The sequence below is a fragment of the Salmo salar genome, chromosome 15, assembly GCF_965601325.2.
Source record: "Salmo salar chromosome 15, fSalSal1, whole genome shotgun sequence".
Lineage (NCBI taxonomy): Eukaryota > Metazoa > Chordata > Actinopteri > Salmoniformes > Salmonidae > Salmo > Salmo salar.
In genome coordinates, this window is record NC_138305.1 from 32,716,995 (window position 1) to 32,741,065 (window position 24,071).

General features: G+C 41.7%; 2 protein-coding genes across 8 annotated transcripts; both read left to right on the top strand.

Moving 5' to 3' along the window:
- The first annotated feature begins 1,335 nt into the window (after positions 1-1,335).
- On the top strand, positions 1,336-10,545 carry matn3a (matrilin 3a). Of its 7 annotated transcripts, none has more exons than XM_082961671.1 (8): positions 1,336-1,598; positions 2,601-3,101; positions 4,294-4,869; positions 6,131-6,262; positions 6,795-6,920; positions 9,250-9,349; positions 9,708-9,780; positions 9,858-10,545. In XM_082961671.1, exons 1-7 carry the CDS (start codon positions 1,433-1,435, stop codon positions 9,763-9,765), a joined length of 1,659 nt encoding a protein of 552 aa, XP_082817797.1. In that variant the 5' UTR covers positions 1,336-1,432; the 3' UTR covers positions 9,766-9,780; positions 9,858-10,545. The 7 variants fall into 7 exon arrangements, with proteins under 7 accessions (XP_082817797.1, XP_082817796.1, XP_082817800.1 ...); XM_082961670.1 differs by having other exon boundaries at positions 9,861-10,545; XM_082961674.1 differs by lacking the exon at positions 4,294-4,869 and having other exon boundaries at positions 9,861-10,545.
- Positions 10,546-17,855: 7,310 nt separating this feature from the next.
- Positions 17,856-19,710, top strand: ttc32 (tetratricopeptide repeat domain 32). The gene is made up of 3 exons (XM_014143960.3): positions 17,856-18,053; positions 18,182-18,348; positions 18,714-19,710. Exons 1-3 carry the CDS (start codon positions 17,938-17,940, stop codon positions 18,839-18,841), a joined length of 411 nt encoding a protein of 136 aa, XP_013999435.1. The 5' UTR covers positions 17,856-17,937; the 3' UTR covers positions 18,842-19,710.
- Positions 19,711-24,071: the final 4,361 nt, after the last annotated feature.

Consider the following 24,071-nt stretch of genomic DNA (forward strand, 5'->3'; position numbering starts at 1 on the left):
AAAGAGGCTAACAGTCCATCATTACTTTAAGACATGAAGGTCAGTCAATCTGGAAAAAACGTGCAGTCGCAAAAACCATCAAGCGCTAGGATGAAACTGGCTCTCATGAGGACCACCACAGGAAAGGAAGACCCAGAGTTACCTCTGCTGCAGAGGATAAGTTCATTAGAGTTACCAGTCTCAGAAATTGCAGCCCAAATTCTTCACAGAGTTCAAGAAATAGACACATCTCAACATCAACTGTTTAGAGGAGACTGTGTGAATAAGGCCTCCGTGGTCGAATTGCTGCAAAGAAACCACTACTAAAGGACACCAATAATAAGAAGAGACTTGCTTGGGCCAAGAAACACGAGCAATGGACATTAGACCGGTGGAAATCTGTCCTTTGGTCTGATGAGTCCAAATTTGAGATTGTTGCTTCAAACCGCTGTGTCTTTGTAACGCAGAGTAGGTGAACGGATGATCTCCGCAAGTGTGGTTCCCACCGTGAAGCATGGAGGAGGAGGTGTGATGGTGTCGGGGTGCTTTGCTGGTGACACAGTTAGTATTTATTTAGAATTCAAGGCACACTTAAGCAGCATGCCTACCACAGCATTCTGCAGTGATACGCCATCCCATCATTTGTTTTTCAACAGGACAATGATCCAACACACCGCCAGGCTATGTAAGGGCTATTTGACCAAGAAGGAGAGTGATGGAGTGCTGCATCAAATGACCTTGCCTCCACAATTACCGGACTTCAACCCAACTGAGATGGTTTGGGATGAGTTGAACCGCAGAGTGAAGGAAAAGCAGCCAACAAGTGCTCAGCATATGTGGGAACTCCTTCAAGACTATTATAAAAGCATTCTAGGTTAAGCTGGGTGAGAGATGGCCAAGTGTGTGCAAAGCTGTCAAGGCAAAGGGTGGCTACTTTGAAGAATATAAAATATATTTTGATTTGTTTAACACTTTTTTGGTTACTACACGATTCCATATGTGTTATTTAATTGATTTGATGTCTTCACTATTATTCTACAATGTAGAAAATAGTAAAATAAAGAAAAACCCTTGAATGAGTAGGTGTGTCCAAAATTTTGACTGGTACTGTATATTTTTTTGATACTTCAAGGAGTCTTAAAATTCAAAATCAAATAGCTTAATGATTCTTGGTTTGACCTTCTTAAAACAATCCAATTGACATGGGGTTGGGACATTCAAGGATCCTGCACATCACTGACCCTTCCAAAATGGTGTTTGGTTTGGGGAGGGGAAAAATGCACTCTTTTCCGTCTTGCATCTGGATTGGACAATAATTAAACACGTGCTTTGGTCAGTGGTCTTCAAATTGGCCCTCCAAGACCCTCTCCTAAACGTTTGAGTTTCAGACATTTGTGCGGACAGGGTAAACCGGCAAGAATTTGAACGGACGTGAGAAGAAAACATTTGTACAATGAAGTCTTTATTCGGGAGTCTCGTCTACTGCCTTTTCCTCTTTGTGTCTGATGTATACGGAACGTACCGTTTGAATGGATTCGATCCACAGCAGGTTACTGCTCAAAGTTATGCACAACGTAGAAATAATGCCCGGCCACCGCTGCGGACGCTCGATCTTTCAGGTAGGTTTTCAGAGAAAGGTGTCGGTCCCCCGTACACCTTTCTATTTGTGTGTTGTGTCATGATACATACACACTGTATATCATTTGATTGTTTAGCCAAGTACATTTTCCGGCAAAATTGAAAAGCGCTTATTGAATTCAATTATTTGTCTAATCTGATCAAAATCTCGTGCCAACTACTCGTAGTCTGTCCACGAGAGATTTAATCCGATAATTTCATACTTCTCCTCATTGAGAACCAACAAAGTGTCCGTGCGTAAAAATCGCGTAAAATGTGCACGGAACAATTGGTTTTATTATAGCCACTCCTTGTATTGTAGATAAGTGGGTCTGCTATAGGTTTGCAAAATTCCAGTAACTTTTTCCCTGGTTTTCCAGAAATCCTGGTTGGAGAATCCTTTTGGGAAAGTTACCCGAATTTTGCTACCCTAGTCTGCTATATGGAAATGCTAATACGTGTACTAAGGTACTTGGACATATGCATTCCATGTACATGCAGTTCAACGTGGCAATAACTCATTATAGATTTACATCTCCTTTTTTTTACATACAATTTCAAAATTGACAAATTATACATTGATTTTGCTTTATTGGCTAAACAATGACATCCAAGTTTATAAGACAGACACCATATTTGTCAAATCTATATGTGCTACAAGACTAAATGCATATGTAAGTAATTTACAACTTACAATATTTTATAAGTGCGATATTCCTCTATGCTTGTTCGAAACGAGCCAAGCGGCTACCAGCTTAAATGTTACTCATGATTCAACAACTAATCAGTATTCTCATGCTAACTCTTAAAGCAAGCGGAGTTCATTCTCACATCAACACACCCATAACTATAATTTATACAAACTCACATCGAAACCATAACTATCATTCATACAAACTCGCATCGAAACCATAACTATAATTCATAAAGACTCACATCTTTCCCATTTGCTGACTAACTAATTTGCTCTACCGCTCCTCCTCTCCTCCTCTGGTGGCCCCTAGTTCACGCCAGTGCATACAGGCATAGAGACTATCACTACCACCACCAGCCACCAGGGATCCACCTGCCCGTGGTTTACCAACAACCTGGCCCTCTATCTCCACCCGTGGCTTACCCCAGACCCTCTGTCCCCTTACCACCTTACCAACACAGATTCAAAGGGCGAGCGCCACCGGTGGTGTACAACCTATACCAAGACCTTTCACCTCCAGTAGTTCACCACCACCCGTTTAAAGTTTTTTTTCCACCAGTGAGCCACCACCATAAATTCAAAGGTAAATGTCCACAAATTTTACCTCTAGTACAGCCTAAACCTGCTACAGTGCCAACAACCCCTGTGGTGTACCTACCCACCAGAGTTCCAACTCTACCATCAGTGACTACCTTGCAACCGGTGATGACCACCTTGCCACTGGAGGTGACCGCCACCTCCGTGCCGCCAACACTACCTGTCAGTACCCAAAGCAGCAGCGTCGTCATCACCACCACCAGTGTGGAGACAGGTAGAAGCTAGGTTTCCCTTCCAACCCAACCAATTCAATCCATAGATGTCAGGGTCAGCTCTGTCTTATATTTTATAATAGCACAGGACTACTGTCCCATAATCAACCTTTCTCATTGATAATTTCATCACATAACCAACCATTCTCATTGATAATTTCATCACATAACCAACCATTCTCATTGATAATGTCATCACATAACCAACCATTCTCATTGATAATTTCATCACATAACAAACCATTCTCATTGATAATTTCATCACATAACCAACCATTCTCATTGATAATTTCATCACATAACCAACCATTCTCATTGATAATTTCATCACATAACCAACCATTCTCATTGATAATGTCATCACATAACCAACCATTCTCATTGATAATTTCATCACATAACAAACCATTCTCATTGATAATTTCATCACATAACAAACCATTCTCATTGACAATTTCATCACATAATTAACCAGCCAGAATGTAGTTTTTTTGCAATCTAATAATGACAAAACACCATACAATATCGGGGTGAAGCATTCCGGGACAAGTCAAAAATTACTTTCTTGTTCTCCGCAGTTTATAATTTCCAACAGAAAAACTATGAATGACTGGATATACATTTACTGCATTAGAAGGATATTTTTTTATTACTTATTCTGGAAAAAAACATCAGTTTTGACAACAGTATGATTAAAGAAGGATACTGGTAACAATTACAATTCTGCGCCAGTTGGGATGTCAAAGCTTAATTAAGCCTTGCCATTCAATTTTGCCTTTCACAGTCCAATCCTGAACTATTGACATAGAAGAACAGTTAAGAGAGGTGAAAGAATACAGTATGTCTCCATGAAAGGCATGATATACTGTAATAACTAACCTCTAAACCGTCTAACTGAAATGATGCACAACTCATGGCCTTACGAACCCCTCTTTCAACCTACAACTCTCAAGAAACCAGAGTTGTGCATCCCCCAAACAACCATGAAAAATGTCTTTTTTTTTGTGTAGCTGAATTGTTTCACCTTTCTTCATGGACACTAATATGAATGAATGTATGTCGCTTTTCAATCCACAAACTAGGGCTACATGTGTGTGTGTCAATGGAATGACTTTGTATGAAATAAACTGGGCTTTTCAGTGTGAACATATGGCCAGCTTGTTAAGAGCTGCAATGCTTCTGGTTTGCCACCAGTGACAGACAATTCGTGCAGGAGCCGTCCCCTGGACCTGGTCTTCATCATCGACAGCTCCCGCAGCGTGCGACCCGGCGAGTTTGAGAAGGTCAAGATCTTCCTGGCCGACATGGTCGACACCTTGGACGTCGGACCAGAAGCCACCCGTGTGGCCGTGGTCAACTATGCCAGCACAGTCAAGATCGAGTTCCTGCTCAAGGCTCACCTGAACAAGCCCAACATGAAGCAGGCTATCACCCGCATCGAGCCCCTCGCAGCCGGCACCATGACTGGCCTGGCCATCAAGTCGGCCATGACCGAGGCCTTCACCGAAGAGTCGGGCGCACGGCCGAAGTCGAAGAACATCGCCAAGGTGGCCATCATCGTGACAGACGGGCGTCCTCAGGACCAGGTGGAGGAGGTGTCAGCGGCTGCCCGGGGGTCTGGCATCGAGATCTACGCGGTGGGGGTGGACCGAGCCGACATGACCTCTTTGCGGCTGATGGCCAGCAACCCTCTGGAAGACCACGTGTTCTACGTGGAGACCTACGGCGTCATCGAGAAGCTCACCTCCAAATTCAGGGAGACCCTGTGTGGTATGACTGAGCAGGGTGGAGGAGGAGGAGACTAGTCTTAACCTTAAACGTTGGTTTTAGTCCGAGAATGTGTAGGGACCGTGTACCGTCTACAGGGGTGGTTTCATCTGTTTTCTCTTTAGCACTTCATGTTGAATCCTTAGGTTTGCTATTCAAGTGTAAATTATACATTGACCAAATGGTAAAGAGAAAAAACAGACCTCACATGGATTAAAGGTTTATATACCCTGGCACTAGATTTTAGCCCATTGGAAAGTAGTTCGGCCATTTGGTCTACTCTGGGCTGGTTTCCCACATTTAGATTAAACCTAGTCCCGGATTAAAATTCTATTTTAATGGAGAATCTCTATTGAAAGTGTCTCTTAGTCCAGGACTAGGCTTAATCTGGGTCTGGGAAACCCGCCCCAAGAGTTTTGGCCAATCTTGGTCTCTAGTGAACAGTCAGGTATGGTTCCTCACTCTCAGTAACAGACAGGATGGTCCTTCAACAAGTGCAAGGTGATCGAAGAGGTAACTGCTCATTAACGATTGACCAATGACAAATCAAAGCATCATGCCACACAGAGATCGCTTTGAATCTGTCAATCGTACTGCTTTGTTTGAAATGATCAGAATACTATTCTAAAATCTTCTTCAAAGTAATTTTGAATAGTAAATTGACTTTTTTTCATAACATTCTAGTATTTATTTAAACTTGAATGTTGTGTACATTTTAGTATTGTTTTTAAAATGTATTTATTTTTTATGTTAACATTCCCCCGTCTATGTTTGCAATGGACCTTGACTGAGTCGGTGTATGGTCCACCAGCTTTCCAGTCACATTAGATGGCCTTCAGTGTATAGCTGGCTTTATTTCAATAGTCTATTGATATACTTCCATACACTGTTTTGAAGCTTGGAACTCAGACAATACAACAAACAGTCTTTTGCATCCACAATTTCATCAAACAGGCTATGTAAAAATGTGTAAACCTTCTGCACTTACGTGCATATGCTCAAAAACATGTCTTAGTTCAGTTTGCTATGGTATCTATACTTGTTATGCTATTTATACTATATACAGAAATTACATTTTCTTAGAGAAATTAGATTATAAAGGGGTTATAAACGACCAGCGTTTATATATGGTAAGTATGTTTGATAATATGGCTTCTTCAGATCTTTTGAATGCATACAAGCTATAACCGTTCCAAACTTACCAGCCTATGAAATTGTACCCATGCTGCTTTATGTAGCTTCACTTAACCCCGACTTATTCCAGGTTGGGACCCCTGTGACATGGGACACGACTGTGAGGACATGTGTGTTAACAGCAACAACTCCTATCACTGCGCGTGTCGGGAGGGGTATCTCTTGAACACGGACAAGAAAACATGTTCCAAGAATCAGACACGTAAACCTCCCCACTATGTTTGCAAAGGACCTTGGCTGAGTTGCATGGAAGGTGTATGGTCCAACAGCTTTCCAGCCACAGTGTATAGCTGGCACTATGTCAATATATACTTCCATACAGCTTTTTGAAGCTTGCAAATATTGCCACTGGAACTCAGATAATACAAGTGTCCTTTGCATCCACAATTTCATCAAACAGGCTATGGCAAAATGTGTCACTATATGTGTATATATACTTAAAACTGTGATCCTACTTCAGTTTGTTATGGTATCTTCACTTTGAAATGAGCATTTCTATCAAATTGCCATCCAGGAATGAAATTGAATAAGTGAGTTATAAATGACCATCACATACAGTGAGGTAAGTATGTTTGATAGTATGGCTTCTTCAGAATACTACCCCAGATCACCTTTACTTAGACCGAATCCTTATGCATACAAACTATAACAGTTCCAAATATGATGCCAGCCTATGAAATTGTATCCATGCTGCTAGCTTGTCAGCTCCTTCCCTTAACCCCGGCTTATTCCAGGTGTGGACCCCTGTGCCATTGGACACGACTGTGAGCACATATGTGTCAGCAGCAACGTGTCCCATCACTGCAAGTGTCGGACGGGATATATCTTGAACCTGGACCAGAAAACGTGTACTCTGAAACGTAAGAGTCAGTGGGCTAACTGGTTGTGTTATAAATATGCCTCCTTTATATCATTTGAACTTTATGTTGAGTCTGCTCAGATGCTCGACCCGTTATGGATGTTGATCACAGAAGATCTCTAATTTGTTTGTTTTCTTTTAAGCAGCACATGAATGATAAGTCTTCATTCAGCTTTTAAAATCCGACTGGTGCACAATCAATATTACTACTTGATTCACCGTTGGTGTTCCATTTGCCGAACACTTTGTAACACTCGCTAGGTTGCTTCAACGTTGTCATAGCATTGTGTTCCTGTCATGGCCATGCAAATGGAACCAAGCTCTGTGCTGTCCGTCTTGCATACTAGAGAACATGAGAGCAAAACCAGGATAGGTAAGGGATTAGTTTTTGGAAAAGTCTACTGCTATCAAAGAGGATCAGTTGAACCTAGGTAAAGTACTTACACATGGTCATGTTTAGTAGGGAGAAAATGTTCTAGACTCTACCTGATCTAGTTCAATAAGAACACATTTATTTTCCAGTGTAAAACACCTTTTGCTACGATGTACTCGACTGAACACAACCCTGGTCTGTAGAAGAACAATTGCAAGCCCTATTAGTATATGGAACTCAACAGTATAACAACATTAGTTGGGAGGTATTGAGTGAGACGCTCCTCCTGTGTGCTGTTATCTACTGTACAGTTGAAGTCGGAAGTTTACATACACCTTAGCCAAATACATTTATACTCCGTTTTTCACAATTCCTGACATTTAATCCTAGTAAAAATTCCTTGTTTTAGGTCAGTTAGGATCACTTTATTTTAAGAATTTGAAATGTCAGAATAATAGTATAGAAAAGGAATTTTCAGCTTTTATTTCTTTCATCACATTCCCAGTGGGTCAGAAGTTTACATACGCTCAATTAGTATTTGGTAGCATTGCCTTTAAATTGTTTAACTTGGGTCAAACGTTTCAGCTAGCCTTCCACAAGCTTCCCACAGTAAGTTGGGTGAATTTCGGCCCATTCCTCCTGACTGAGCTGGTGTAACTGAGTCAGGTTTGTAGTCCCCCTTGCTCGCACACGTTGTTTTCAGTTCTGCCCACAAATTTTCTATAGGATTGAGGTCAGGGCTTTGTGATGGCAACTCCAATACCTTGACTTTGTTGTCCTTGAACCATTTTGCCACAACTTTGGAAGTATGCTTGGGGTCATTGTTCATTTGGAAAACCCATTTGCGACCAAGCTTTAACTTCCTGACTGATGTCTTGAGATGTTGCTTCAATATAATTTTCCTACCTCATGATGCCATCTATTTTGTGAAGTGCACCAGTCCTTCCTGCAGCAAAGCACCACCACAACATGATGCTGCCACCCCTGTGCTTCACGGTTGGGATGGTGTTCTTCGGCTTGCAAGCCTCCCCCTTTTTCCTCCAAACATAACGATGGCCATTATGGCCAAACAGTTCCATTTTTTTTTCATCAGACCAGAGGACATTTCTCCAAAAAGTACGATCTTTGTCCCCATGTGCAGTTGCAAACCGTAGTCTGGCTTCTTATGTCGGTTTTGGAGCAGTGGCTTCTTCCTTACTGAGCGGCCTTTCAGGTTATGTCGATATAGGACTTGTTTTACTGTGGATATAGATACTATTGTACCGGTTTCCTCCAGCATCTTCACAAGGTCCTTTGCTGTTGTTCTGGGATTGATTTGCACTTTTCGCACCAAAGTACGTTCATCTCTAGGAGACAGAACGCGTCTCCTTCCTGAGCGGTATGACAGCTGCGTGGTCCCATGGTGTTTATACTTGCAGACTATTGTTTGTACAGATTAATGTGTTATCTTCAGGCGTTTAGAAATTGCTCCCAACAATGAACCAGACTTGTGGAGGTCTACAATTTTTGGCTTGGCTGATTTCTTTTGCTTTTTCCCATGATGTCAAGCAAAGAGGCACTGACTTTGAAGGTAGGCCTTGAAATACATCCACAGGTACACCTCCAATAGGCTAATTGACATCATTTGAGTCAATCAGAAGCTTCTAAAGCCATGACATCATTTTCTGGAATTTTCCAAGCTGTTTAAAGGCACAGTCAACTTAGTGTATGTAAACGTCTGACCCACTGGAATTGTGAAATAATCTGTCTGTAAACAATTGTTGGAAAAATTACGTGCACAAAGTGATGTCCTAACCGACTTGCCAAAACAATACTTTGTTAACAAGAAATTTGTGGAGTGGTTGAAAAACTAGCTTTAATGACTCCAACCTGTGTCAACTTCCGACTTCAACTGTATGTACATACATTATGTAATCTTTAACACTAACGTGACATATTGCTCTGTCCCAACATGAAGAGATGAAGGTGGTGGTGGTGGTGGAGGACCCTTGTAAATGTGAAGCCAGACTGGCTTTCCAGATGCAGACACAGGCCGCCCTCCAGGAGATCACTGCCAGACATATCCTTTCTGTTAGTTCACAGTAGGAAAATAACTGACCGCAACACTCATTATAGGCTGAAGACTCAGTGGTATGCCTCCTTCAAAGCAATTCATGGGTTATCTTCAATGCCTGTATGATTCATGGGCTGGGTTGCATGATCTACCATGACATTATGCGGTTTAGATTTGTGGAAGCAAATGCTACTTTGTCAACTGGATAATCTGATGTTGTAGATCAATTGTAAAAAAATGTGTATGAAAAGAAAAGGTTATAAATTAGTTTTTCAGATGTAACTGTGTTTATTAACCTTTTATTCTAGTTGTGGCTTATTCCTAATGTTTTACCATGAAAAAGAATTGCCTTTACTCTTCTCACTAACTGACATGACAGGAAGAGTGGAACAGATTGAGAACATTTTGGGACCTGTCTAAGGGGAGGAGGAAACGGTAAGTAACAATTCCCTATAAGGAAGACTAGGTTGAAACCTTCCACCTCTGACCTCTGTGTATTTGTTTACCCTCAGCAGGGTCAGCCAACATCCGATGGCCCCGCAGCCAGCCGTCACAGTCACGGACCACTGCAACACAGGCATGTACTACGACTGCTGTCCTCCATCACATCGGCGGATATCGACAACAAGACAGTGGAACTTTGGATAAACAACACAGCTAGAAGGAAATAATGTCAGTCCATTGTTCTTTAAACAAGCTATTGGACTTAGGTCAGGGCTGTATCAGGGAATTATGGGTGCTAACGGTGTCAGTCTGTCCATATATGAGCATCAGGTTCCCACGAAACGTTACAGAATATAACGGTATACACCTTTAGAAATGTGCTAAATCCATTTATTGTATTAATACATTTTCATCAAGTCTCTGCTTCAGCTAACACATTTGAAATGTGTTTTTGGAAGTTTCTTTGAAGTATATTGAATTTTTTTTAAATCATGTTCAGTAGGGACCAGTCCATGAGGGTCATTGCTTTTAAGATTTTGTTTTATTTTAACAGATTTTTAGAAATGTTATACTATATGATCATTTCCAATCTGGTAGAAATGTGTTTTTTGTGCCTGCCATATAAGGTATTTCTGTTAGGTTGTGTCAGTGCAAAATGTTGAACGCTATAATGTAAGGAAAATGTACACCCCCATGTGTGCTGTGTACGTCAGAATAAAAAAACGATTGTACTGAATGTGACAATCAAGACCAGGAGAGGAAGTTATTTTGCACAGTACCTTTATCCATTGAACTACTTGATGAATATTAAAGGGGAAGTTCAGTATTTTACACGTTGTTGTTAGATTGTTTCTCCCTCTGAAAGTAGTCTAGACCAGAAGAAACAGTACTCCATGGTTCAGTTTCCTTAACAGCCTCTAAAAACCTAATCTTACTTTAGCCACCACTAGCTAAAAATCAATGGGGGTAATAGGAGCAACCGTGAACTTCTTTAACACATGAATACGGAACATGGGTTAAGTTAGTAGTTAAGAAGAATATGCACTCAGTGGCCAGGTACACCACCCTGTTCAGGAAAATGGTTTGCTCCTACAGACAGTAGGCTTGCTTTGCTTGCTATATAAAACAGGCATCGAGGCATTCAGTTGGTGTTTGATTGAACGTTAGAATCGTCGGTGCCAGTATCTCAAACGTCCGGCCTCCTGGGCTTTTCACGCACAACAGTGTCTAAGGTTTACAGAGAATGGTGCGACAAACAAAAAACCTCCAGTCAGTGGCAGTCCTGTGGGCGAAAACAGCTTATTGATGAGAGGTTGAAGGAAAATGGCAAGAATTGTGCAAGTTAACAGGCGGGACACAAACAGACATAACAGCACAGTACAACAGTGGTGTGCAGAACGGCATCTCGGAACGCACAACTCGTCGGACCTTGTCACAGATGGGCTACTGCAACAGACGACCACACCAGGTTCCACTCATATCAGCTAAAAACAAGAAGAAGCGGCTCCAGTGGCCACGCGATCACCAACACTGGACAATTGAGGGGTGGAAAAATACTGCCTGGTCTGACGAATCCCAGTTCCTGTTGCCTCACGTTGAGTTGGGATTTGGTGTATGCAGGAGGAGTCCATGGCCCCTCCTGCCTGGTGTCAACGGTATAGGCTGGTTGTAATGGTGTGGGGAATGTTTTCCTGGCACGTTAGCTCCCTTAATCACAATTGAACAAAGTTTGAATGCCACACCTTGTAGAATCCATGCCCAAAGAATTCAGGCTGTTCTGGAGGCAAAGGGGGGTCCGACCCAGTACTAGATGGGTGTACCTAATAAACTGGCAACTGAGTATGTATGTATGTATGTATATTTATATATTTATAAAAAGACCAACATCTCAGATTCAAAACAAAGAGTCACACGTGTTTTTAGCGGTACATACCGGTATTCACATTTTCGATACGTACTGCTATAATTCTGTGCAGTACATGTAGATACAAAAGAAGCTCTATGTGGTATTTGTTATATAAACCTGAACTCCCTACACTTAGGTGTCAGTATAGGAAGGCATATATTTAGGTCCAGCAACGATATTTATGTTAACACTGTGCTAAAATGTACTCTGGCTGTATGGTAGCAGTGAGACCTTTCAGAAACGTATAGCATTGGAAGAAGGGGAACGATCCTTCCATTTCTAAAACTATGTAATTTATGGATCCAACAATGTAGGAGTTATGAAAGAGTTTACAATATTTTGTTCCTGCTGAATCTCAGTGAGATGCAACTTTACTATAACCTACGATAAAAATAACCATATTTCTCAGGTGATTCAGAGATATAAACAAACATTCATTCCTAAGGAGTGCCTTCAGATGTTTTTGGCAATGGTCGAGGTGCAAACATGCCGTGAACCAGTTCAATTGAAGAGGACCCAGTTCAAATAGAGATCACATGCGGTTGAAATGTGGTTGTACAATGAATTTATAATTACCTTGTTCTAATGGACTAATTTAACACAAGTGCCACCCAGATAACTTATTTCAACCACATGTGACCTCTATATTTGAACTGCGGCTCCTCCTCAATGGAACTGGGTCACCGCATGTTCTTTTGACACCTCGCTCATCGCTAAAAGAGCTGAAGAAGGCGCTGAAGATTTTCCCTCTGGAATGAGTATTTGTTCATTTGTCTGAATCACCTGAGAAATACAGTTGATCTGTCTGCTATGTCTGTGTGAGGTACTCAGTCAAACATTTACCTCAGGTCTAGTTTGGATCCTTTTACTAGCCAGCTGTTTTCTGTTTGCTTGCTATTTCAGTGGCTACACGGTCTACAACACAGTCTTTGTCAAACAGTGGCAACCGTAAAACTGTTTTCCTTATACTTAGGTGGGAGGGAACGCACGTGCATACACCCACATGCACGGACACACACACATACACCCAACTTTGGAAACGTTTTACGACAACCATGGGTGGTGCAGCACGGATCTCTTTACAATCTAGGGGAAACACTGACTTTGAGGGGTGCCTCAAAGACACGACCTTCAACCTTTGACCCACATATACCCAAACTAAGCCAAACCCTGATACCCCTAAGTGGAAGTCTGCTCTCCCCTGTCTACTATTCAAAACAATACAAAGTGCAACGCCTCAACCAGTCATCAACGATGTCATGCAGGGTTGAGGTCAAATCTATTTCAATTCAGGAAGTAAACTGAGTTTCCAACTTGAATTAAAATACAATTGACCTCAACCTTGATGGTAAACATAATTTTATTTCAAAACCATAATGTAAGTATTGCTGATTCTTCCTCTCCTCATTCAACACGCCTAAAAGTTCGTCAAACAGTTTACAGCTATGGCTGGATGGTAGTTGTCAGTGATATTGATTTATAACGCAGTTCTTTGATGGTGGGGGGCTGATTGATGCCTGCCCTGTTTCTGCCAGACCATGAGTGGACTTTGACACTCTGTGTTAATTCTCACAGCAAACGACAATGTTTGGGGCACTGGAAAAATGCACCAGTTGCCGGGTGCACCACCCCTCACACACATCCTTCCTTACGGTGTAGACTGAGGCCAACCTGCAAAGAGCAAATATGAAAAAGGTGATGGCTGAAAAATGGCTGAATGAGCATCGACACAGCATTTGAAAGTAGTAGTAGAACTACTTTTCTATCAAGGTAGTGTAACGTCTGCTTCCAACTCACACTCTCAAACACATAGATCCCCTGAACGCAGCTCATTTTACAGCCTACTTTCCAGCTCACATTCTCAAACACACAGATCCCCTGAACAGAGTTCACTCTCCAGATCCCAAACACCTGAATTCTGATCCCCTGTTCACACACCTGTATGTCATTATCACACACTATTTAGTTCAGTTCTTTGAACCCCATCATTGTGAGGTATTGTTTGTTTTGTGACACACTTCAATTTGGAGTGCTGGTTTTCATTGTAATTTAATCCTCCCGTGTGATAGTGTTTGCCGGCCTCACTAACAACACCTATTCCCTGCCAGTACTTTAGCCTATCGGATTTCCTGTTATCAACCTATTGCCTGATCTCCCGAACGACGTTACTAGCCTTTTCCCTGCCTGTATTGTTGCCTTTTTGGACCCCCTGTGTATGACCTTCTGCCCGCCCCTGGACCCAGCTACCTGCCGCCTCCTGTGGTCCTTTAACAATAAACACCTTCTGCGCTTGAAACAAGCTCTCTGTCTCCCATCTTGTTCACTACAGGTAGTGTATTAGTTGTCTGTTTATTCTGTGGTCTGCTGTGCATTAGCCTTGCCTACTAGGACAACCTTTATGTTTAGTGCATTGTGTGCCTATAGACATGCCTCTCTATAGGATATTTATTAGAGGCTGTCATCAGTCTATACCCCAGTACCTACATCAGTGCCCTTCTCTCCTCCTCTGTGTGTCTTCCCTTTGATCTGCCTGAACCCGACCACACACTCTGAAGGTAGATGGGCTGTAAAGGAAGTGGCTACTGAACAGGCCATAGTTCCTTAAGATACTTTTTTTTTTTTAAGGATGACACGAGACCTATCTCAGATCATTCTGTGAATTTCTCACCTAGAAAAAGTCTACTCACATTTTTGTCTGCGAGCATCCTTTCCTGAGTGTAACGTTTTAGTCTGAGTTCCAGACGGAAGCAATAGACCATGTTACAAATGGAAAACATCTGTATTGTACTGATGCATACTACCGAATTATGATTTGATTGCTCCTTTGCAATAGTAATGGCATCTTTTTGTAGACACTAACTCCACCATGGTTCGTTGGATATAGCACATGGGGAAATTAATGCAGTTTTTGGATAAACGTCTGTGGTAAACACAGGTTTAGGAGATTTTATACGTTTTGTTCTGAGATCATCAGCTAACGTCACTTTTTAGTGCTTTGAAGAATTTATGAAATTTAAAAAGCACATAAAGCACAAAGGCTTCATAATTCATAAAGGTAATGTTAACTGACATATTATCGCAAATAATAAAACATTAAGCTTGTCTTAACCTCAGACCTTATTTTCTGCGTTTATCCCCAAACCCTATTCTTTCCCTATTAATTTTTGCCATAAGAATGGCTGAAATTACCAGAGGTAACTCATTTTTGGGTTTTAGGACTAAAATCTGGCAACCTCTATGACCATCTTCCTACTAATACTGGCTTATAGAGATAATAATGGCACATTTTTGTAGGCACTAACTCCGCCATGGTTTGTTGGACATGCCTCTCTATAGGATATTTATTAGAGGCTGTCATCAGTCTATGGGGAAAATGAATGGTGTTTTTGTAGTGTTTTGGATAAATGCCAAAGATAAGGTCTGTGGTAAACACAGGCTTAGGAGATCTTATAGGTTTTGTTCTATGAGAATCTTCATCAGCTCACGTTACTTTTTGTAAACTTTTAAAGGCTTCATAATTCATAAAGGTCATGTTAACTGGCTGCTTTATCTCATAGAACAAAATCTCCTAAACCTGTGTTAACCTTTGACCATATTTTCAGCGTTAATTCCAAAACCCTATTCTTTCCCCATTCATGGAAAAGATGGCGGAAGCGAACGCTGGTGTGGATCTTGAATCTAATGGCGGTAGAATCAAGGAGAATTAGACTACTGTCCAAAAGTAGCGTACAGTGCTGAGAATGTCCCTTGTTGGAGTACGGTTTATTAATGAGGAGCAATTGATCGGATTACCAATCTTGAAGAATCCTGAGATCCAAACTGATGGATGGAGAGTGCTGGGTAAAGTGAAGGCTGTGAGGATTACAAGAGGCGGACTTGTTTAGATTTTTGCTGAGCAGAAGGATTGTGTGTTGCGTTTTACCCGATTTGATAAGTTTGACATGTTGTGTGTGTCTCTTGGGACAGGGCACCCCTCAACGGGGTAATATCTGGCATCTTGTGGGAAGCCGATGTTACAGAGATGGAAAATATTCCTGCATTGATTGATGCACATCGGATGACTCGTGTGGTGAATACAGAAAAAGTGAAGTCTGTTTTGTTGTTTGATATGGAGTCTCTCCCTACTCAGGTCCAGTTGGGGTATATAAAATAGAGAATCAGATAATGTATCCCAAGACCAATGCAGTGTGATCACTGTAAAGCTTTTGGACATGTTTCAAGTGTTTGCAGAAGGGAGAAGCCGAATGTCCAAGTTGTGGAAAAGATAATGTAATTTGTTTAAAAGTGATGAAAATGTGACATGTTGCAATTATGGTGGAAACCATGAAGCCACGTCTTTGGAATGCCCAACAAGGGTGAAAGACAATGAGGTGGCCAAAGCCAGGACTATCCAGAGCATTTCATTTGCAACGGCTGTTTAAAGGGTTGAGGGTTCGAATGGTACTACTGTCGAGTCCATGGTGGTGGTTGGCCTTCACCAGCAGGACCCAGATATTTTAAAGGTTAAGAAGATGGACTTTGTGGCATTTATAGCTATGGAGATTAATGGCACTACCAAGGTGGAGAGGAAGTCCAGGAAAATAGATATAATTGTAGATGCGGTTCCTAGGACTGAAAGGAGTTGCAGGAAGTATTGTCACAAGCCGTACCACCCTCAGGCGCTAGAGCCTGCCCTTACCAAAAAAGATTGCAGTTTTGAAACTGTAGTAAAAGTGCAGTAACTGCAGTCGACTGTGGTATTTTGTACACAGTAATTGCAGAATAACTTGAGTGTACTGCATTCAGTTACACTGAAAAATGACTGCAGTAAAAAAAAGGGGTTATTTTGGACGCAGTATTTGAAGCATACTGCAGTTATACTGCAATCTTTTTCGAATGGGTGAGAAGGGAAATATGGAGGTTTGATGGAAGCAGTGGCAGTTTTTGTCAATGTACTATTTTTATTTGGGTGGATTAAGTTAAGGAAAACTATCATGTATGGACTTACTTTTACCTATTTAAAAAAAAAAAATCCATCCAGTTGGTGGCGTCAACCCAGCTTTTGGGGTTGTAGTCCGCCATAAAAACCACAGAAGATTTTCTCAATTTTTCCCATAGGGCTGGCTACAGTGATGCCAATTTAGCAATTTTGTTGCTAGATTTAGCAACTTTTCAGACTACCCTGGCAACTTTTTTTTCAAACAGCACCTAGCAACAGATTTAGCTACTTTTTAAAAATGTATTTGGAACTTTTAGCAACTTTTGAAAAGTGACTCAAATGCTAAAATGACAAAAACGATTTTCTCTGTCACACTCAGTCACAACACACGTGCCTGGCTGCAAAAGTGCATTGTGAGTGACGTCAGCAGCAGGCGCTCAGCTCGTGCACAGCCAGCAGCAATTCCAGCAAATTGCAAATCATTGTTGGCTGACTGCAGCAGCAGTAGTTCGGGTTCGACGAGCCAAACCCAATGAATCAAGTTGGACACGAATGTTTGATCTTGAACAGAACTTACAACATCAATCAACATGTCTCAATCAAAATTGTACAGCCAGAAGTACAGAAAATAGTGGGAGTCTGTACCTGAACAAATGTCAAATCATATTTTTTGGCCAGTCAATTTGAGTAACGTTATTGTGTATTCTACGTAATGACGCATTTTGACGTTATCACGCAATGACATCACAACGTCATTTAGCAACTTTTGCAACAAATTAACCTGCCTCTAGCAACTTCCACGGAAAATTAGTTGGCAACACTGGCTGGCTAAACGAACCGGAAGTAACTAATTTCCGGGTTTTAGGACTGCAAGCTATAACGTATTAGCTCTATATCACATTAATTAACTGACTGCTCATGTATAAGACATGTGCATTACTCAGCAAAATACAAAACAATCTAAGAGAAAAAAAAATACACAAATGAAGAGGGGAAACAAATCACAAGAAAATCATAATATGGACACATAATCAACTAATAATGTGGTCAACTCTGCCACCTGTTTTTACAAGAAAGGAAAATAGGTGAACATTTGGATTATATTTAAATAGCTAATCTATTGAGCAGTTATGTACAATAAATATGGTGTTTATTTAGTAACATAATGTTAGATCAATAAATATTTTTAATAACCATACATGCTACGTACCCCTTGCGTCAACACGCACCAGGCGTGTTAGTATATTTGTCCACAAATATACTCATTTCCGGTAAGAGTTGCAGAAGCGGAAACAGACTTCCATCCAAACATTGTATGCCTTAAATGGAACAAGACAGCTGTCAAACTCTTGAACGCGCCAATGTTGAGTTTAAAAAACGCAATTTCAAGCAGGCAGAAGAACTATATACAAAGTTCCTCGCGTCATGCTGGGAAACAAGGTAACACAAAAACACCTTGTCATTGACATCTTGTGAATTCCGTGCTAATTTAGCTATGTGGAATACAGTAGCTAGCTAGCTAGCTAACGTTAAATGTTAACATTCTCTTTTACCATGGTTTATTTCAGAAATTGTGATGCCAGTGACATTGCTACTGCTCACAACAACCGTGGGCAGATAAAGTACTTCAGGGTGGATTTTCGTGAAGCAATGGAGGACTACACTTCTGCAATTGAGGCCAACTGCCAGTTCGAAGTATCATTCTACAACAGAGGACTAATTCGTTATAGATTAGGTAATGAAATGTCGTGTAATGAAGTGGCTACAACAGACGAGATTGTGAATTCCAATGGTGAAAAAAGGTATTGCAGTCCCAATTTTAGTCACTAGGTGGGGTTATTTCATCTATTTGAACAAACTTGGGCTGGCAAGGCAGTCTTGCTGGTTTTCCTTATGTGAAATGTTTCTCGTAAGCTGGGGTATAATCATTACGCCTATTCTGTTGCAAAACGTTTTGTGGAAACTTAACTTCAAATGGAATAAGCAAACGAGTTTCTATTTGACAAATGCAGGTGCTCCCTCATTTGGTTCTTAACTGGTTTCAGTAATGAATACATCCCTGGTGAATTGAATGGATAAATGTTTTACCTTTTGTTGCAGGTTTTTTCCAAGACGCAGAGATGGACTTCAAGAGGGCCCTAGAACTCAACCCTAACTTTGAAGATGCCAAAGTGAGCTTACAGCAAACACTGTTGGACCAAGAGCACAAGATCAATAGGGGATATTGAGAATGTATTAGGTTTTCCCCTTAGCTACACTCTAATGACAATCTAATGACAAATCTCAAAGTAATTGCCAGTATGTCTGCAATTTCTATAAGTACAAAAATGTGTCCATGTATGATATGTTTTAAGAATGTTTTTTGGGGATTAAGGTCAATTATTAGATTATGGTAAATATAAAGTGTAGATTCACAACATACCCATCCTTATCTAAGAATTTAACTCCAGTGTTTGACAACAATGACCTCCGATGCACTCATACTAATAAAGATGATAATGCTGTAATGTATGCAGCACATCAAATTTATTTATATAGCCCTTCTTACATCAGCTGATATCTCAAAGTGCTGAACCGAAACCCAGTCTAAAATCCCAAACAGCAAGCAATGCAAAAACTCCCTAGAAAGGCCAAAACCTAGGAAGAAACCTAGAGGAACCAGTCTGAGGGGTGGCCAGTCCTCTTCTGGCTGTGCCGGGTGGAGATTATAACAGAACATGGCCAAGATGTTCAAATGCTCATAAATGGTCAAATAATAATAATCACAGTTGTCGAGGGTGTAACAAGTCAGCACCTCGAGTAAATGTCAGTTGGCTTTTCATAGCCGATCATTGAGAGTATGCTCTACCGCTCCACATGTTTTTTTTTAACCCTTGGGTGGTGTACATGTTTTTGTTATTCACCCAATGTTCCTGGGACCCACAACATTACTGGGTTTTTAAAATGATACAGCATAACAATATATGTAAAAATACTTACTGTAGATGTTGACATATCAATTGCAAGCAATATAGACTGCATATATGGTTAATATTTGCCATTTACCACTGCTAGATCACATTTACCAATAAAAACACTATTTAAAAAAAATATCAAATGTGATTTTTGTAACTCATTTATAATCAGGACATGGGTGGAATAAATCATGTTTATCTTGATCTTTGAACTGAACAAATTGGAAGGACACATTTTACATACAGTATTTTATGGAAATGATATGAGTCCAATTGAACACACATTAAGGCCGGTCTAGACACCACACGAGGGACAGTTTTACTGTGTGTGTTGCAAATGTATTTCTTGCACTTGTTGTATGTGTATTGTCTTCCGGTCCACCCACATCACAGCACTTTTTGTTGCTACCGGCTGCGATCTAGAATGATGAAAACACTTAGTTCAGGAATTTTACTAACATCTCACTCACATATATAGTTACAGCAGGCCAAAGTAGGAGAGTCAGACATGCAAGAACACATGCAAGAACATCACTCACACTTACTTCCAGCATTGGAGTTGTGGGTCGGGCAGATGGGGCACCAGCATCCTCCTGAATACTCTTCATGGTGGCTGCAGAAGCTGGGGTCCTTGGGATATGTTGCCGCCTCTGGATTTCAGGTTCTTACCGATGCCATGCCCAGCTCCTCGAGAAAGAGCGGTCTCCTCTGGACCTTCCCTCTGTTCCAATCTGGGTTCAACGCCATCCAGATGACAAATGTGATGTACGCTGAGATGTCCAAGAAGTTGAATATCACAAGTGTCCAGCGTAGGGTTCTTCTTTTGCAGCTGTAGCCAGTCACCAGCTTGTCTAAATTGTCCACCCCTCCTTTTGTGGCATTGTAATCTATTATGATTTCTGTTTTTTGATATTCCAGGCCACAGATTCTCCCATCCCTATGCAGCGTACTCATGAGTACCACATTTTTGCCTTTCTTTGACTCGTAGGACACTAGGTGCGTGTCGGCCGTGAACACAAACTTAGAGGAATTGATAGGCCTGTTCCGTGTATCAAATCAAAGTTAATTTGTCATGTGCGCCAAATACAACAGGTGTAGACCTTACAGTGAAATGCTTACTTACTAACCAATAGTCCAAAAAGGTATTAGGTGAACAATAGGTAAATAAAAAAATAAAACAACAGTAAAAAAAAACAGGCTATATACAGTAGTGAGGCTATAAAAGTAGCGAGGCTACATACAGACACTGGTTAGTCAGGCTGATTGAGGTAGTATGTACATGTAGATATGGTTAAAGTGACTAAGCATATATGATAAACAGAGAGTAGCAGCAGCGTAAAAGAGGGGTTGGGGGGGGGGCACACAATGCAAATAGTCAGGGTAGCCATTTGATTACCTGTTCAGGAGTCTTATGGCTTGAGGGTAAAAACTGTTGAGAAGCCTTTTTGTCCTAGACTTGGCACTCCGGTACCGCTTGCCATGCGGTAGTAGAGAGAACAGTCTATGACTGGGGGTGGCTGGGGTCTTTGACAATTTTTAGGGCCTTCCTCTGACACCGCCTTGTGTAGAAGTCCTGGATGGCAGGCAGCTTAGCCCCAGTGATGTACTGGGCCGTATGCACTACCCTCTGTAGTGCCTTGCGGTCAGAGGCCGAGCAATTTCCGTACCAGGCAGTGATGCAACCAGTCAGGATGCTCTCGATGTTGCAGCTGTAGAACCTTTTGAGGATCTGAGGACACATGCCAAAACTTTTTAGTTTCCTGAGGGGGAATAGGCTTAGTTGTGCCCTCTTCACGACTGCCTTGGTGTGTTTGGACCATTCTAATTTGTTGGTGATGTGGACACTAAGGAACTTGAAGCTCTCAACCTGCTCCACGACAGCCCTGTCTATGAGAATGGGGGCGTGCTCGGTCCTCCTTTTCCTGTAGTCCACAATCATCTCCTTAGTCTTGGTTACGTTGAGCGATAGGTTGTTATTCTGGCACCACCCAGCCAGGTCTCTGATCTCCTCCCTGTAGGCTGTCTCGTCATTGTCGGTGATCAGGCCTACAACTGTTGTGTCGTCTGCGAACTTAATGATGGTGTTGGAGTCGTGCCTGGCCATGCAGTCGTGGGTGAACAGGAAGTACAGGAGGGGACTGAGCACGCACCAGTGGGAGCTCCAGTGTTGAGGATCAGCCTGGCAGACGTGTTGTTGCCTACCCTCACCACCTGGAGGCGGCCCGTCAGGAAGTCCAGGATCCAGTTGCAGAGGGAGGTGTTTAGTCCCAGGATCCTTAGCTTAGTGATGAGCTTTGAGGGTACTACGGTGTTGAACACTGAGCTGTAGTCAATGAATAGCATTCTCACATAGGTGTTCCTTTTGTCCAGGTGGGAAAGGGCAGTGTGGAGTGCAATAGAGATTGCATCATCTGTGGATCTGTTTGGGCAGTATGCAAATTGGAGTGGGTCTAGGGTTTCTGGGATAATGGTGTTGATGTGAGCCCTTACCAGCCTTTCAAAACACTTCATGGCTATGGACGTGAGTGCTATGGGTCTGTAGTCATTTAGGCAGGTTGCCTTCATGTTCTTGGGCACAGGGACTATGGTGGTCTGCTTGAAACATGTTGGTATTACAGACTCAATCAGGGACATGTTGAAAATGTCGGTGAAGACACCTGCCAGTTGGTCAGCACAACCCACATCCCTTGGTTCTTCTCAGAGGCTCCTCCATCTGGTTTCCCCGAATACAGTTCCACACATATGGTGAAGCAGCATCACAGGCAGCCCACATCTTGATTCCATATTTTGTGGGTTTAGACGGTATGTACTGCCTGAAGGGGCAGCAGCCCCTAAATGACATAAGCTGCTCATCAACAGTAACGTTGGGCCCAGGGTTGTAAAACAGGGGAAGGCGTCCACCCACTTGTCCCACACTGACCTGATTGCAGCTAGCTTGTCTTTGCCACCGAGCTGGTCTGGTGTCTCAGTTATCGAAGCGGATAATCTGGAAATAATGTGGAAGTTTTCCAGAGATGTTGCACAGATGTTGCCAGTTTCTGCATCCTACAGGGATTCTGTGGATTCCCCATTGGATCTGAAAACACCAGCAAGGATAACAACCCCAAAGTATGTATGTAAATAAGTTTGGTCCACATGCCTTCCCTCCAAATTAGTGCAGTCCAGAATGATTTTCTGTATAGTGCCTTGGATGAACAGTTCAAAAGAAGACTTTATGTCCTGCACATGAGTAAGCGCCGTCCGCGTCGGCCCTGGTTGCATCCTTATCACATTGGCAGCCATGCGGGGTGGCTCATTCTTTGGGCAAGAAGACTATTCAATTTCATCCTTTTTTGACATCCTCCTGCAGGCTGCTGATGAGCTGGTTGCTGACGGGTTGGTCCTGGGGCTGGCTGAGGGTCAATCTCATCCCCTTCTTCCAACTTACTGTCAGACTCCGAATTGACAGAGACATGATCCTCATATTCGGAAAGTTTTTCATCTTCCAAAGTGGAAGATGTTCCTTCCACACTAGCTTCTCTCTCTGCAAAAATTATTTCTAAGGCCCTCTGAGCAGAGATTAGTTTTGCCATACTAATTGATTGTGGTAAGGAGCCACACATGCAAAGCTATTTATTTGTTGTGTCCCTCCCCCAATTTGCACCTGGCAGGGGTAGAGTGTGGGAAAAAAACAGAATTTTTTACAATGTATCGGAAATAATGTATCAAAATAATGTATTGTAATAACATTGTGCAGGTTCCCGCAAGACACTGTGTAGTTTCACACACTACAAAGGGTAAAGAGTGTGACAAAAGTGGCAGACAGGCTGACAGGCGGGGAGACAGACAGGCTCTTGGTGCTATGTTGAAACAGCAGGCCCAGGGAGGAGGAGGGCAGAGTGAAGGCACACAGCAAACCTTTTTGTTTCATTTTTACTTGTTTTCACCTACACACACACTTTTCCACATTTTTATTACCCTCGGGTCCAGTGGACCCGAAAACCACATATGTAATATAAATGTGTAGGGGGTACACAGTGTGCAGTCAATGAAAATGTGTTATTTTACTACATGTTCTTCACAGAAAATGAGCCAAGGCCAATGAGTCTCAGGTTGAAAAAACAATTAATTGTATCATTTATCTTTTAGTTAACATTCAAAATGAGTCCCACAGACCCGAACACCACACAAGGGTTAAATACAAATAAATAATTATGTGATATAATTTGATGCAAACCACAATAGGTTTCTTTGTGATAGTTTGATGCTAGTCTTACAAGTACAATCATGAACCTAAACTTGTGAATATAAGTATTAATCCATACCGCTTCTGGCTCCCACATGCTAGGTGAACAGTGTGTACAGTATTCAATAACAAGCTCCAGTTCCGTTATTTCAATTGTTAATCGGTAACCTAGGATCAATGCATTTTTGGCGTGCAATATACAACATGACGAAATGTGATTTTTCTGAATTAATGAGTAATAGTATCAGTGTTGTACTCAAGTCCACGTCTCGGACTTGA

What these genes read in the sequence shown, in the direction of transcription:
- matn3a (XM_082961671.1), top strand. Translation starts at nt 1,433, where the DNA reads ATGAAGTCTTTATTCGGGAGTCTCGTCTACTGCCTTTTCCTCTTTGTG. An exon ending in GCGGACGCTCGATCTTTCAG is followed by an intron (nt 1,599 to 2,600) that starts GTAGGTTTTCAG and finishes GGTGGCCCCTAG; the next exon opens with TTCACGCCAGTGCATACAGG. An exon ending in GAAAACGTGTACTCTGAAAC is followed by an intron (nt 6,921 to 9,249) that starts GTAAGAGTCAGT and finishes CCCAACATGAAG; the next exon opens with AGATGAAGGTGGTGGTGGTG.
- ttc32 (XM_014143960.3), top strand. Translation starts at nt 17,938, where the DNA reads ATGGAACAAGACAGCTGTCAAACTCTTGAACGCGCCAATGTTGAGTTT. An exon ending in GCGTCATGCTGGGAAACAAG is followed by an intron (nt 18,054 to 18,181) that starts GTAACACAAAAA and finishes GGTTTATTTCAG; the next exon opens with AAATTGTGATGCCAGTGACA. An exon ending in ACTAATTCGTTATAGATTAG is followed by an intron (nt 18,349 to 18,713) that starts GTAATGAAATGT and finishes CTTTTGTTGCAG; the next exon opens with GTTTTTTCCAAGACGCAGAG.